General features: G+C 40.8%; 1 protein-coding gene across 1 annotated transcript in view; it reads right to left on the bottom strand.

Moving 5' to 3' along the window:
- Nucleotides 1–1242: 1242 nt before the first annotated feature.
- LOC112845975 (ribonuclease inhibitor-like) overlaps nt 1243–15385 on the bottom strand; it is a 29482-nt gene continuing 15339 nt past the window's right edge. Inside the window, exons 4-5 of the mRNA XM_025905136.1 lie at nt 2160–2212; nt 1243–1247 (exon numbers count right to left, since the gene is read on the bottom strand). Coding sequence (XP_025760921.1) covers nt 1243–1247; nt 2160–2212 — 58 coding nt within the window. The remainder of the gene's footprint in view (nt 1248–2159; nt 2213–15385) is intronic.

Below are 15385 nucleotides of genomic sequence, written 5' to 3'. Positions count from 1 at the left end.
GAGCAAAGGCCTGAATCTATTCAGCAACCTGTTGCGTTTGAGTTTGCTTAGTAACAGGTGACAGAAGATGTGCTAAAGAAGAGGACAAGTCCATGGAGACCTCAAGGGCCTGAAATTATCGCCATATTTGGAAGAAGATGCTAGAAAGGGGAACTTCAGTGTCTGCATTTAGCTCTTAAAACTGATCATTGTCTGTAAAAGATGCAAATAATGTTCTTAAGATACAAATAATGTTCTTGTAAACGCGTGAAGGGGCATCAAACCCTGACATTATAAAAGCAATTCCTTGTGTATTTTTGGGTGGAGATCTATGGTGATTGTGTGCAGTATTCATCTCCCTGCGCATGTGTTCAATAAAACCATTGTATGACCAGACTCTTCGGGACCAGTGTTATTTTGCTCTCCTCCTCAATATTTTCGAATACGGGACAGTAGCTAACGCTAATACCCTTTTCTCTTGTGTTATAATGATGTGAGACGTTAATGCTAAATAGGCTTCCATGAGTGACTCTTTTCCCTTGCGTTATAAAGATGTGAAGGGTTTATGCTAAGTAGGCTACCATTAGCAACTAAGTAGCCAATTTGAGGTGAATAAGCATTAGTAGCTAACGCTAATACCCTTTTCTCTAGTATTATAATGATGTGAGACGTTAATACTAAATAGGCTGCCATGAGTGACTCCTTTCCCTTGCGTTATAAAGATGTGAGGGGTTTATGCTAAGTAGGCTACCATTAGCAACTAAGTAGCCAATTTGAGGTGAATAAGCATTAGTAGCTAACGCTAATACCCTTTTCTCTTGTGTTATAATGATGTGAGACGTTAATGCTAAATAGGCTTCCATGAGTGACTCCTTTCCCTTGCATTATAAAGATGTGAAGGGTTTATGCTAAGTAGGCTACCATTAGCAACTAAGTAGCCAATTTGAGGTGAATAAGCATTAGTAGCTAACGCTAATACCCTTTTCTCTAGTATTATAATGATGTGAGACGTTAATACTAAATAGGCTGCCATGAGTGACTCCTTTCCCTTGCATTATAAAGATGTGAAGAGTTTATGCTAAGTAAGCTGCCATTAGCAGCTAATGCTAATACTGCTTTCACGTGCTTTATACAACTTGAGCAGCTATGATAAGTAGGCCATTTTGCTCTGCTAAGGATTTATGTGACCATGATGGAAACTGATAAGCTAATGCTGCTAAGCTAATGCTGTTTATGGGCCCTGTTAGAATCAATATTTCTTTCTCATTCTGTTGTTTGAGAACAATAAAAGAAAAATGTGCACTTGAGAACAAATTTATTATGAATTCAGCTGTGAATGTAGAGTTTGTCATTATTTAAGCTTCCATTTCCAAATGTAAGCTGACACTTTATTAGGTACACTGGTATCTATCTCAGGTACACCTGTGACCTAGATGTTCCTGTAAACAGACTCCTTGGACACCCCTACATAAATATCCATGTACTATCTGATCATTCATCCCAACAGCAGTCAGACTCTATAACACCTCATTCACGATGTCATAAGTCACTGGACACTGTGAACATCCACGGTCACCACTTCATGCAAAATGGACCTTCCATGTGTATGGACATGTGCAGGTATATATGTATGTATATGCATACATATGTATATTTAGTGTGTACATGTCTATAAAGAGGAATAGTAGTGGTACAATAGCTATATCAAGCAAGTTTATGTATTCCACATTTCCAACCATATCCATAATCACATACTGTGTATGCTACCATTGTATATAGTGTATTATCTTACTTTTATTCATTAATTGTACTTATTTGTATTTTTGTATTTCCTTCTGATATCTGTACCTGAGCTGAGGTGACGCAAAAAATTCCCCGTTGTGGGATCAATAAAGTCTTATCTCTTATCTTATCCAGCTAGACTAGTGTGTCTGTCCCTGAAAATATTCCTGCATGTGTGATTGTTCATGTCCCATCTGCAGGAAACAAACAGGAAGTGAGTGAAGGACACAAGAAATGTTTCCAGCTCTTCCTCCTCTATCAGACATTCTCTCCATACCTGAGAGTGGCCAGTCTCCAGCCTGGATCCTTCAATCCAGCCGACAGCAGCTTCATTCCTGAGTCTCCTGGATCATTATAACTCAGGTCCAGCTCTCTCAGATGGGAGGGGTTGGAGCTCAGAGCTGAGGCCAGAGAAGTACAGCCTTCCTCTGTGATCAGACAGCCTGACAGACTGCACACACACAAAACAACAATCTGTCAACAATCGTTTTCTCTTTGTCACAATGACATCTATCCATTTACATCCATTCAATGTAGCTCATTTATAAGTGACAACAACAATCATCTGAAGCTTTTTAACAGAGTAGGGTAACAGCCTCCAATATTAGAGAGAAAGCCCCAACCATCAGCCAATCGACTGTGAGCAGCACTTGGTGATGGTGGGAAGAAGAACTCCCTTTGACACAAAGATCCTCCCAGTGAAAACAGGCTCCAGGAGGAGCATCTACCATGACTGGTTGCAGGGTGAGGGGAAAGAGAGGAGATGAGCTCAGAGAGACAAGAACAAAACACAAACTAAGGAGAGAGAAGACAAAAGTTAAGGACATGAAGTAGTGACATATAAACGCATCAGGAGTGTAAAGAGGGGAGTGGAGAAGAAAGCAAAGCATCATGGGAAGTCCATCAACAGCCTGAGCCTATAGCAGCATAACTAAGGGATGGTTCAGGGTCACCTGATCCAGCTCTAACTATAAGCTTTATCAAAAAGGAAAGTTTGAAGCTGATCTTCAAAGTAGAGAGGGTGTCTGTCTCCTGAACTCAAACTGGGAGCTGCTTCCACACCCAGTCCAACATAGCCAGGCTTTCTTTGCTGCTTTGACAAAACCTCAAATCCCAGTCAGAGATGATGAGCATCATCACAGTGATGATCATTCTCTGTTAACGCAGGCTTTCTGCTTCTGGATCTGTGCACGCTCACAGAACAAGGAGACCTTTAAACATCATTTAACTAAATGGATGGACTGAGCTCGGCCTACAGATGAACTGGTGCCAGAGGTCGATTATCTTGTTAATAATTTTACCTCCTCACTACGTACGACTCTGGATACTGTAGCTCCTGTGAAAACTAAGGCCTCAAATCCAAAGTCCCTGACTCCGTGGTATAATTCTCAAACACGTAGCCTAAAGCAGATAACTCGTAAGCTGGAGAGGAAATGGCGTGTCACAAATTTAGAGGATCATCATTTAGCCTGGAGAAATAGTTTGCTGCTTTATAAGAAAGCCCTCCGCAAAGCCAGAACATCTTACTATTCGTCACTGATTGAAGAAAATAAGAACAACCCCAGGTTTCTCTTCAGCACTGTAGCCAGGCTGACAAAAAGTCAGAGCTCTACTGAGCCAACAATCCCTTTAACGTTAACTAGTAATGACTTCATGAACTTCTTCACAAATAAAATTTTTATCATTAGAGAAAAAATTACCAATAATCATCCCACAGATGTAATATTATCTACAGCTACTTTTAGTACCATTGATGTTAAGTTAGACTCTTTTTCTCCAATTGATCTTTCTGAGTTAACTTCAATAATTAATTCCTCCAAACCATCAACGTGTCTTTTAGACCCCATTCCTACAAAACTGCTCAAAGAAGTCCTGCCATTAATTAATGCTTCAATCTTAAATATGATCAACCTATCTCTAATAATCGGCTATGTACCACAGGCCTTCAAGGTGGCTGTAGTTAAACCTTTACTTAAAAAGCCATCTCTAGACCCAGCTGTCTTAGCTAATTATAGGCCAATTTCCAACCTTCCTTTCATATCAAAAATCCTTGAAAGAGTAGTTGTCAAACAGCTAACTGATCATCTGCAGAGGAATGGCTTATTTGAAGCGTTTCAGTCAGGTTTCAGAGCTCATCACAGCACAGAAACAGCTTTAGTGAAGGTTACAAATGATCTTCTTATGGCCTCTGACAGTGGACTCATCTCTGTGCTTGTCCTGCTAGACCTCAGTGCTGCATTCGATACTGTTGACCATAATATCCTATTAGAGCGGTTAGAACATGCTGTAGGTATTACAGGTACTGCACTGCAGTGGTTTGTATCATATCTATCTAATAGACTCCAATTTGTACATGTAAATGGAGAGTCCTCTTCAGACACTAAGGTCAATTATGGTGTTCCACAGGGTTCAGTACTAGGACCAATTCTATTTACATTATACATGCTTCCCTTAGGCAGCATCATTAGAAGACATAGCATAAATTTTCACTGCTATGCAGATGACACGCAGCTCTATCTATCCATGAAGCCAGGTAACACACACCAATTAGTGAAACTGCAGGAATGTCTTAAAGACATAAAGACCTGGATGGCCGCTAACTTTCTGCTTCTTAATTCAGATAAAACTGAGGTTATTGTACTCGGCCCTGAAAATCTTAGAAATATGGTATCTAAGCAGATTCTTACTCTGGATGGCATTACCTTGGCCTCCAGTAATGCTGTGAGAAACCTTGGAGTCATTTTTGACCAGGACATGTCCTTCAACGCACATATTAAACAAATATGTAAGACTGCTTTCTTCCATTTGCGCAACATCTCTAAAATTAGAAATATCCTGTCTCAGAGTGATGCTGAAAAACTAGTTCATGCATTTATTACTTCCAGGCTGGACTACTGTAATTCATTATTATCAGGATGTCCTAAAAACTCGCTGAAAAGCCTTCAGCTAATCCAAAATGCTGCAGCAAGGGTACTGACAGGGACTAGAAAGAGAGAGCATATTTCTCCTGTTTTGGCTTCCCTTCATTGGCTTCCTGTTAAATCCAGAATTGAATTCAAAATCCTGCTCCTCACATACAAGGTCTTAAATAATCAGGCCCCATCTTATCTTAATGACCTTGTAGTACCATATCACCCTATTAGAGCACTTCGCTCTTGCACTGCAGGCCTACTTGTTGTTCCTAGAGTATTTAAAAGTAGAATGGGAGGCAGAGCCTTCAGTTTTCAGGCCCCTCTTCTGTGGAACCAACTTCCAGTTTGGATTCGGGAGACAGACACTATCTCTACTTTCAAGATTAGGCTTAAAACTTTCCTTTTTGCTAAAGCATATAGTTAGGGCTGGACCAGGTGACCCTGAATCCTCCCTTAGTTATGCTGCAATAGACGTAGGCTGCCGGGGATTCCCATGATGCATTGAGTTTTTCCCTTCCAGTCACCTTTCTCACTCACTATGTGTTAATAGACCTCTCTGCATTGAATCATATCTGTTATTAATCTCTGTCTCTCTTCCACAGCATGTCTTTCATCCTGTTTTCCTTCTTTCACCCCAACCGGTCGCAGCAGATGGCCCCGCCCCTCCCTGAGCCTGGTTCTGCCGGAGGTTTCTTCCTGTTAAAAGGGAGTTTTTCCTTCCCACTGTCGCCAAAGTGCTTGCTCATAGGGGGTCATATGATTGTTGGGTTTTTCTCTGTATTTATTATTGTGCTATCTACTGTACAATATAAAGCGCCTTGAGGCGACTTTTGTTGTGATTTGGCGCTATATAAATAAAATTGAATTGAATTGAATTGAATAGAGATCATAAAGAACATCAAACAGTCAAATTCAACACTTTAGATGGAAATATGAGGTTAATGCTGCAGACAATCATGAACCTGCTGAATTCATGAACATCAAGAATGCAGCGCGTGGTAAAATAAAGATTTGACCTCAGTTTTACTGTCTATTCCTAACATATTCCTAACATGATAGCTGCACTTTAGAGCTCTAAAACTGGTACTAACACATATTTAAACACTGAGTGTTAGTCAGTACATTCAGTTCTGACACTCGCCCACAGTCCAACAAAGGAAACATGGAGATCACATCAGTTTGTCATCAAAGTCTAATTATTAGGGCAAGTTAACCTGTTATTATCTCGTTAACTCATTAACTGATTAAGACCAACAATTATTTAATCGCACATTAACACAGTTTTTAAAATCATGATTATTGTGAAAGTGCTCACTGGCTCTGAATATAAAAGCCATGGGTCACAGGAGGGATTAGGGCTGTGCGATATGACCAAAATCTCATATCCCGATATTAAGACATCTATCGTCTGATAACGATATAAATCACAAAAATGTAACATTTTCTGTAAATTCTGTGAATGTCGGGCAGCTCGACTTGCGTGAAGTGTTTCCAGCTGCGCGTCATGTACCTGGAGTCGAGTATTTTAACTGATGCATGAAACGATACATTTTTAGACATAGGTTGTAACGGCCGCCGTTTTCTTTGTGAGTATTTATTACACGGCGTGCTGCGGGGAAAAGCCTGATCTAACGTTTGAGTCTAAGGTTTATTTTTTAGCACCTGACGGCTCTTTTTTACTTCTCATCCGTAAATACTCTGCATCTTTCACGTGATTCAGTTTATTTTGAAAAGTCTCAACAGGATCTTGAGCTTTATTGTGAAAGGTTTATGTGGAAAATAAACAAGCGGACACGAGGTGGTTTTACCGTCGTTGTTGCTAACGACAACGCACAAAAAAAAAACGCTTGTCCATCTGTAGTGTGGTTATATTAAATATAAGAGAAAGAGAGAACTTTAGGAAATTAATATAGCCACTAAGTGACCATCAAAATAATGAAAAAATATTGCCGTAAACAGTTTATTTTGCGACACCACGAAACAAACGATAGCGTAAAATGAAACGATAGACGTTTTTATATTGTCATCTGATATATATCGTTATATTGAACAGCCCTAGGAGGGATGTTGACCAGTGCTGGCTTGAAATGGGCGTCATTATGCGTCTCAGCCAATGAGAGCATTGAGGGTGGGCCTAATACTACTGCAGCGCTCACATGACCCAGGACAGAAAGAAAGGGGCGGGGACAGAAACATGGAGACAGGTACAGATCTTTGACACGTTCATTTTAAACTGTTCCAGAGGGCAGTGTTGATACAACTAAACAGTGATGGGAATAACGGCGTTACAAGTAACGGCGTTACTAATGGTGTTACTTTTTTCAGTAACGAGTAATCTAACTAATTACTATTCCTATCGTTACAACGTGGTTACAGTTACTAACAAGGAAACGCGGTCCGTTACTATTTTTCAACAAACAGACGGTTGAAGCTGTGTTCAGCTTACCGCATCTTATATCAGCTGCAGGAAGTAGCTGTAAGTAATCTGGACGCTACAGCTTTAAGCAGCTGCGCGCTCCCGCGGACGGTAATCACGATCACTGTCTAGCACAACACCTGGAGCTAAGGAGGCAAAACAATCACATGACTGCTGCTGTTTGACTGAGGAAGAATAAAGTAGTCGTGGTAAGTCAATCACATGACCACTTAAAGACAAAGCAACAAGGTGCCAGTTTTTAAATTGTGTTGATAGGCCACGTAAAACCAGAGTCATGATTAACAATATATACGCGGTAAACAATAATAATGATAAACAATATTTTCCTCAATAGTTTCGCCACGTTAGCGCTAGCAAGCACTCTCTGCTTATGAACAACAAACCCCTACAAAGCACAGGGGAAGTTTTAGGAGTGACGGAGAGAGAGAGAGAGCAGAAAAAGAGAGAGCGCGAGTTTTGAGATGTGAGAAATTTGTGACGTTTAGCGTGTTTGGAGTGTGTAGTTAATGTGTTGTCTTGTGTAGAAATTATTTTTTTGGAGTGGCACAAATAATTTATTTGGCATCTTATTGAAGAACAGCTGATTGTTCTGTAAATAGTTTGAAATGGTTATTTAAAAAAAGGGTAAAAGGTAAATGGATGCAAATAACTTTGTTTGCAAAACTTGTGCATAGGATTTTAAAATTGACAATTTATATTTGCATTTAAAGTTATGAAATATGATTCATTAAACATGTTTGTGGTTGCTACAGTAAAAATATAACTTTTTCTACTCTGATTTTATGGTTTTTGTCTGATTTTAGATCAATTGTGTTAATACAGTATGTTAACATGAAAACATGACTGTAAATTCAGACATGTGAGGTTGTGCTGAAAAGGATGATACCAAACAAGACAAAGTAAATAGTTTTTAAAGGTGAAATGTGGAGAGAAAATCAAGAGTAGTTAAAAATGGCCAATTATACCCTGGACCCCAGAGGGTTAAACGCTTTTTTTTTTAAAGTAATGCAATAGTTACTTTTCAAGTAATGAATTACTTTTAGAATATTGTAACTCAGTTACTAACTTAGTTACTTTTTCAAAAAAGTAACTAGTAACTATAATTGAATTACTTTTTCAAAGTAACTTGCCCAACACTGCAACTAAAGTTATTTGGAAGCAGAGTTGAGTTTTTATCGTCGAAGTACTTCATGTCTGAAGTATCACTTAAATGCATTACACGCTGTTGATGGCAGCAAACAAACCACCCAAACAAACAGTGGTGGGAGGTATTGGGATTAGAGAAATTATTTCACTGCTATTGTTCATATTACCATGGCATTAATCACATAATCTCCAAGTAGGGATAGTGCATTTAGATGTTTAAACATATTGGCACCCAATTAAGCTTTTATTACAGGTCCAGTAAGAACCACTTTAAACTGTTGAGTTGAATCTATAATTTTAAAGGCTTTTGAATGTTTTTATATTCTTACACTGAAGTCTTCAGTGGGTGAGAAACTGAGTTGCAGGCTGACAGGAAACGGCATGCTTTGCAAAAGTGAAACCGAAAGCAGAGTCTGAGTGCAAGTACTTTGAGTAGGTTATGAATCGGTAGTATCTTTTATGTATCTATATCTTTGGATTAAGCTTTTAGTAGAGGTTAAAACATTTACTCAACATATTACATATATAGTTCCAGTTAGGTTATTACATGTAAGGATGAGCCTGTGTTCTGGTGAGAGGTCAGAAGTGCAACGGGTGAGATGAGAGAGCATTTAAGGACGAGACACACATACACACACATAGTTTCAGTTGTGTACGTGCTGGCCTTCTGTCTGGTGGAAAGGTTACAAGGTTTAGCTGATGAAGTGAAGGGTGAAATAAAGGGCAGCAGAAGCTGACACACACATACACTCACATACACAGACATCGTAGATAGACTCAGTTATATAGGTAAAAGTTAATAATGTTTGGCTTGCAACTGCAAAATTGTGCCTGCATATGTGAGAGTTTGTGCAGAACGTGTGCCTGATGTTCTAGACAGATAAGCGAGCGTCCGGGGACAACAGGAAGACACCTGGATGGAGACGAGACGATGTTCTTTTAAACTATGTTAAAAGTCATTGTGGTTTTGGATTGACGTATGCTGTATTGTATCTGCTTTGCAAAAGAGGGGGCTGTACTATTTTACCCCTATAAAGTCTTTGTTCTGACTATTGTAAGACAGTTCAATACTGAATCTGCACAGTGTTGGACTCCACATGTGTATTCATTAAAATCTTCGTCTAATTGCACCCGGCCGGATCAGTGGTCATTATTTTGGATTCCTCCCTCAATTTCTGAACCCTAACAGAGGCTTGGGCAGAATACGTTGCATCAGCTTGTGGGAGGAGTCTAGATAAACCAAAGAAAGACAAGCTAACAAACGGCACAGTGAAGTGAGTAGCTACAAACTGCAGGCCGATTAGTGTTGTTGAAGAAGTCTGTCTGAGGAACGTTCTTAGGATCAACAAATGACGGCATGTATGAGCTTCAAGACGCACCATCACAAGAAGAACACATGAGCTGTAGAAAAAGGAGAGACTACGAAAGCCACGGCGTTACAATGTGCACCAGCTGTTGGTCTCTCTGGAGATGACTGGATGTGGCTGGGTAACCATGGTTACCTGGGAGTTACATTACATGATATTAATGAAGAGTGGGAGCTGCGTTCATATGCTCTGACTGTAATGAAAACAGAGACATTTGACTGAAATGTGCAGAACATTTGATTCATGTTGCACAGCAGTGGGACATTTGAAATAAAGTCAGCACACTCAGTACAGATAGAAATATGATGCTGCTGCCAGACACGTCCCTTTGAACACGTCCCTGCATCGCACATGTTCTCCAGCGTTCTGTCACTGTATCTCTGCAGAACAGTGAGTTTGACAATGTCCTGGCCAAATGCACAAATGTTGTGGGCCACTTTATTCACAGTCCAGAATTAGAACAGCAACAAACTGAACATGGACAAAAGAAAGAGTCACTTATACAAGACAGTCCAACCAGGTGGACTTCCACTCTGGACATGATTCAGAAGGATCTGCAGAAACGAGCAGCCACTCAGGGACGTCTTCACCGCACACAACACCAAGGTTGCCATGGGAACTACAGCATCTTCTGTTGCTCTAACTACAAATGGGTGGAGCTCCAGGGCAACGGAAAGCCACGTGACCGTGACCGCTCGTTATATCACAGCGGAGTGGTAGATACAAAGCCCATTAGATTAGATGAAACTTTATTTATCCCTCAGGTGGGTTCCTCCGGGAAATTCAGTTTCCAGTAGCACAGCACCCACAGAAGTTGCAGAATGTGAGCAGAAATATACCATATATACACATATATAAATACAGAGAATACAAAAGGGATAAATAGAATAAATAGGAATAAGAATACAAGGGAACGGCACATTTGAAGTATTGTGAGTCTATTACACCGTTGGATATTAACAAAAACTATTGCACAGTGAAAAGGCACTACAGCTACTTGTTCCCCCCTCCTCTGTCCCCGTTTCCCCTCCAGCGAGGAGTTAAACAGTTTGTTGGCCTGTGGGACAAAGGACTTTTTAAGTCTGCAGGTCCTTGACTTTGGGAGAAGCAACCTGTCACTGAACAGACTCCTCTGGTTGTTTATGGCCGTGTGCAGAGGATGCAGAGGCTGCCCAGCATGGTCCATAATGTCCATATTGCACCTTAATTTGTTTTTATATAAGTGCGTGGAATGAGTCTTCAGTTGAATGTTTTTAATAGGCAAAAAATACTTAAATAAGTAAATGGCAAGTAGAATTTTTGTCTTTTTTTTTCTATTTTTGCTGATCCGAAAATTGATCCAATCGGTGACTTTAAAACCGTGATCTGATCCGAACCGTGAGATTTTTGATCCGTTGCACCACTAATCAACACCCATCCCCCAACCTGAGAATCACCACAACACAACCTAACAGACCAACACCTTAGTGCACAGAGTCAGTTTGTATAGGGTTTTTTATTCCTGGGATTTCACACAATCCAGGATTCAAATCATTAATACATAACGTGTTTGGACTGACAACATTATGAATGAAATGTGCTCTCTTTGTAAGCAGACCCCCCTCCCCTTTAGACAGGTTGTGTGTGAGACTTCAGCAGCAGAAGCCGCACTGAGGGCCCTCACTCACTTTTCTCGTATAGAATTTAGAAAACACATCGGTGCAAATGACAGGTCTATATCATGATGTCTTCAGTTTTAGTGTTTGTTGGTTTGTTTTTATTCAGTTTTATTTTGCGAGCTGGTTATTAGATGCTGAGAATCCCCCCGCCGCCCTGCCCCTCTCCCCCATGTGCAGCAAGCAGCAGGCGTACTTCACAAATGGAGGGCGCCTTTACTCCCCACAAATGAGCGATAGAAAACCGATCGGTGCCCATGTAATCACAAAAATGTGCTGGCATGATGTTGGGGGAGCATAGGTGTGAGCAACCTTTTTTTGCCAATGCCAACATTGACTCCGCCCCCACCACAATGCCCCCCTGAGCAGGGGCCCATGTCACCTGTATCAAAAACCACCACTGTACACAGGAGAGGAAACAGAACCATGATTAACACTAAATCAAAGAATATTAATGAACCCAGAGAACACATAAACACTGGGTCAGAGGCCCAGGACCATAACAGTTACTTTCTGTGTAACACATTTTTGGGGCGTTCTTATTTCACATCACTACGAGCCGTCAAACATCTCAGCCTCAATAGAAACACATGAAATGCTTCTGTTCCTTCATTTATCACCAGGAGATGTCACATAAATACAGACGACGTATGCCAAAGCCGTGGGTTAAAAGTGGAACAGGGATTTATTTTGCCAGGTAATTTCAAATGCAGCATTTTTATCAGCTCAAAAACTTCAGCTGACAAACTAACACACAAAAAGAAAGAGAGATGGAGAAAGATTAGAAAGGACAGGGATAAGAGAGCTTACATTTAAAGGTAAAGACTTCTTAGTAGTGTTGGATAAACTGTAAATGTAAATCTCACATATGTTTTTAAATCAGATATCAGGTCTGTACATGAGACATTATGTTTTTTCATATTGTGAAATGTGCTGCAAAAAACTGAGGCAGACTAATTGTGTTTTGATTCAAGCTGAGTCAGAATTAAAAGTTTAGATTCCCATCTACTGATATTTATTTATTATATTAATGTTCAGTTCATTTTTATTTCAAACATGTGCATTCACAATCATTACAAAATATAATTCCATTCTTTTGTTTGAAAAGGAGTAGGCAGAAGTATACACTTATTAGTCCCTACCCCCTCAAATTTGATTTAATTTTCTTTGTAGCACGAGGTTCAGTGAGCTTTGAACCAAAACAGGTGGTAGAAACGAGTTACTTTTACTTTCTTACTTTGAGCACAAACAGCACAAATCTGCCGCTCCATAGTTCAGGGTAACGGACTCACAGCTGGACCAAGAGACCGACTGCGCCCTGAGTGAGTCCGCTGTACATGAAACAGATGTTTCTGCCACAAACAGAAATATGCTGTGAATATTTGGTTTGTAAGGATGTTTCTTTATCTGTCGCTCTGCTGTCGCTTTGATTTTAAAAGAGAAAACAAGTTTTCCGTTAGTCTCAGATGTCGTGAGATGCCATGACGAGAAGGAGTGACTGAGAGGATCGTCCACAAGATGGAAGCTGAAGCCTGGAAAGAGTCTTCAGGGGGATCGGAGATCACCTTCAGCACAGAGAGCTGTGCTACTGAGCTTCCAGGAGATCGTCATGAGGAGACTTTGCACAGCAAAATCTTAAATAAGATGAAAGAGTTTCGACGTTGACATTGAGGAAGACAACTAAGGTGTACGACGTGCTCTGCCTTTAAAATCTTCAGCAACGTTGAATCATGAGAACCTGAGGGAGCGTGCCAAGCTCCAAAAAGTGACAGCGCAGAGGAGGTCCAGCGATGGACTTGTGGTTCTGTGAACAGCACAAATGCCAGGTGACTGTGAAATAACTAACAGCACTTTTTCCACAAGTGAAGCCAGTAACTTACTATCCTAAAAGATTAGCTCTAGTTGCTTGTGCTTTGCCTCCATGCGTGAGATCAGTATGTGCAGCAGCTTAAGCTGTACAATGTTTCAGGATATAGTTTTTCACCCTTTTGACACAGTTAGTTCCACACGAGGTAGAGGTCTACTGTTACTCTCACAACCACATATTACCATAAAGTGGTGCACAATTCTGAATCCGTCAAACCTTTTGCCAACGAAAGAAGAGGGCACTTCTCATGAGTGTAGAGAGCACGTAGAGAAGGAGTGTAAGCCGAGGGATGACTTAATAGATGTGCCACTTGGTGAGGGAAAGTTTTGGTTTGTTGATGGTTGAGTTTTACAACGGCAGAGGGACAGACTAAAACAGGTTTTACTGTAGTAGATAGTGAGAAAGTTATCTGTGCAGGACAACTAGCATGTTTCATATTTGTTTGAGCAGCAGAGATGCTAGCTTTAACGGAAGTGTGTAAAGCTGCAGAGAAATAAGATGTGACAATATACACTGATAGCCAATATGCATTTGCTACATTACATTTCTTTGTGGTGCAGTGGGTGAGACGAGGTGTGACAGCCTCTACAGGGAAACCTGTAGAACACGCCAAACTCTTGCAAAATCTGCTGGAGGCAGAGTTTTTACCCAGTAGGATTGCCGTTTGCAAATGTGTAGCACACATGTGAGGGAAAGATCCAGCTGCATTAGAGAATGCTTTTGTAGATAAGATCGCGAAAGAGGCAACTTTACGAGAACATGGTGTTAACGTTTTAGCAGTGCAACACCAGCAGACGTTGGCTATTATGCGGGATGCACTGGTAGACATGCAGGGCCACTCATCTACTGCAGGGAAACAGTTGTGACTTACAGTAGGAGCGAGCTTGCAGGATGGTGTTTGTTATCTGTGTGATAAACCAATACTGCCTTAGAATTTGTATAAGACTGCTGCTATTTTGCGCCATGGGCTTTGCCATGTCGCAACAGGAGGGAGATAATGAGTAGTTTATACTTTAAAATTAAATACCCTTAAAAAAAATTTTGCAGGTCATGTATGATATGTTGCAAGCACAATTCTTGGGGTAATTTGAGACCTAAGAGAGGGAAATTCCCCAGACCCAGTCACCTATTTCAAGTTATTCACATGGACTATAGTGCTGTCCAACTGTAATAACTATGAGTATTGTTTAGTGATAATGGTCCACATTTGAAATGAATTGATTAGATTAATGGCACAACATCTAGGGATAACACTAAAAACATCATTGTTTATATCACCCACAAAGTGCAGGGTTGATAGACAGAACTAATAGAACAGTAAAGCTAAGATTCAGGAAGACAATGGAAGAGACGCAGGACATGGTTAAACTGTATAGAATTAGTTAAGATGTATACGAATGTACATGAGGATTACTCCAACGGAGAATGGTCTGACTCGTTGAGATTATATATGTTAGAGTATTTAGAGTTCTAGTCTTCTGTAGTGATGATAGGAGAGCAGAAGAGACAGCATATTAGCAGATTAGATGCTTAAAATGTTTAAAAGTAAAGAAGTCTTGAGAACAAATGATCTGCCAGATGATTCTGTTCTCTACAGGAGCAGAGTCTGAAGTCTGGAGATTGGATGTTGACAAGGCCATGGAGAGGAAGTGCTGGTCCAGTCCACGGTGGGAAGGTCCATATCGGATGCTGCTGATGACAACCACAGCGGTGAAGTTGCTGGAAGAAACACTTGGATACATCAAGCGCACTGCAAGAAGGTGACACACATCCAGGCCAGCTCGGGGTAAGTGGCAGGAAGACCGGGTACAAAGGGGGGGGAATGCCTCCAGGGCCCCTCGTCTCAATCCGGTGAAGAAACCAACTGAGCCACAGGTACTCATCAGAATGGCTGGGAATGTGCTGTGCGCCTTCTTGTGCCTGTGGACCCTGAGTGGGATGACAGGAGCGCACTGGGACAGAGCAAATCACACCCAGTACCCACATGGGGTTTTCAACAACTACCTGTGGCAGTTTGTGAACACAACCGCTCACATAAAGAACGAGACCAATGGTTATGCTTGTGATGCCACTGGCTACACATTCTTCTGGACTGTGGCCATATAGCATCACTGAGAGCGAGACAGTTGTTTGGTTGCCTTAGCAACACATCCAGGAGTAAACGCACTTGGAACACTGCCAACTTTTCAACTGCTCTGAACCTGACTGGAAGGCTGATTCACCAGTAGCTGGGAAGGTGA

This window comes from Oreochromis niloticus, unplaced genomic scaffold (genome assembly GCF_001858045.2).
Source record: "Oreochromis niloticus isolate F11D_XX unplaced genomic scaffold, O_niloticus_UMD_NMBU tig00008834_pilon, whole genome shotgun sequence".
In the NCBI taxonomy this organism is placed as follows: Eukaryota; Metazoa; Chordata; class Actinopteri; order Cichliformes; family Cichlidae; genus Oreochromis; species Oreochromis niloticus.
This window is presented reverse-complemented; position numbering and strand designations above follow the sequence as displayed.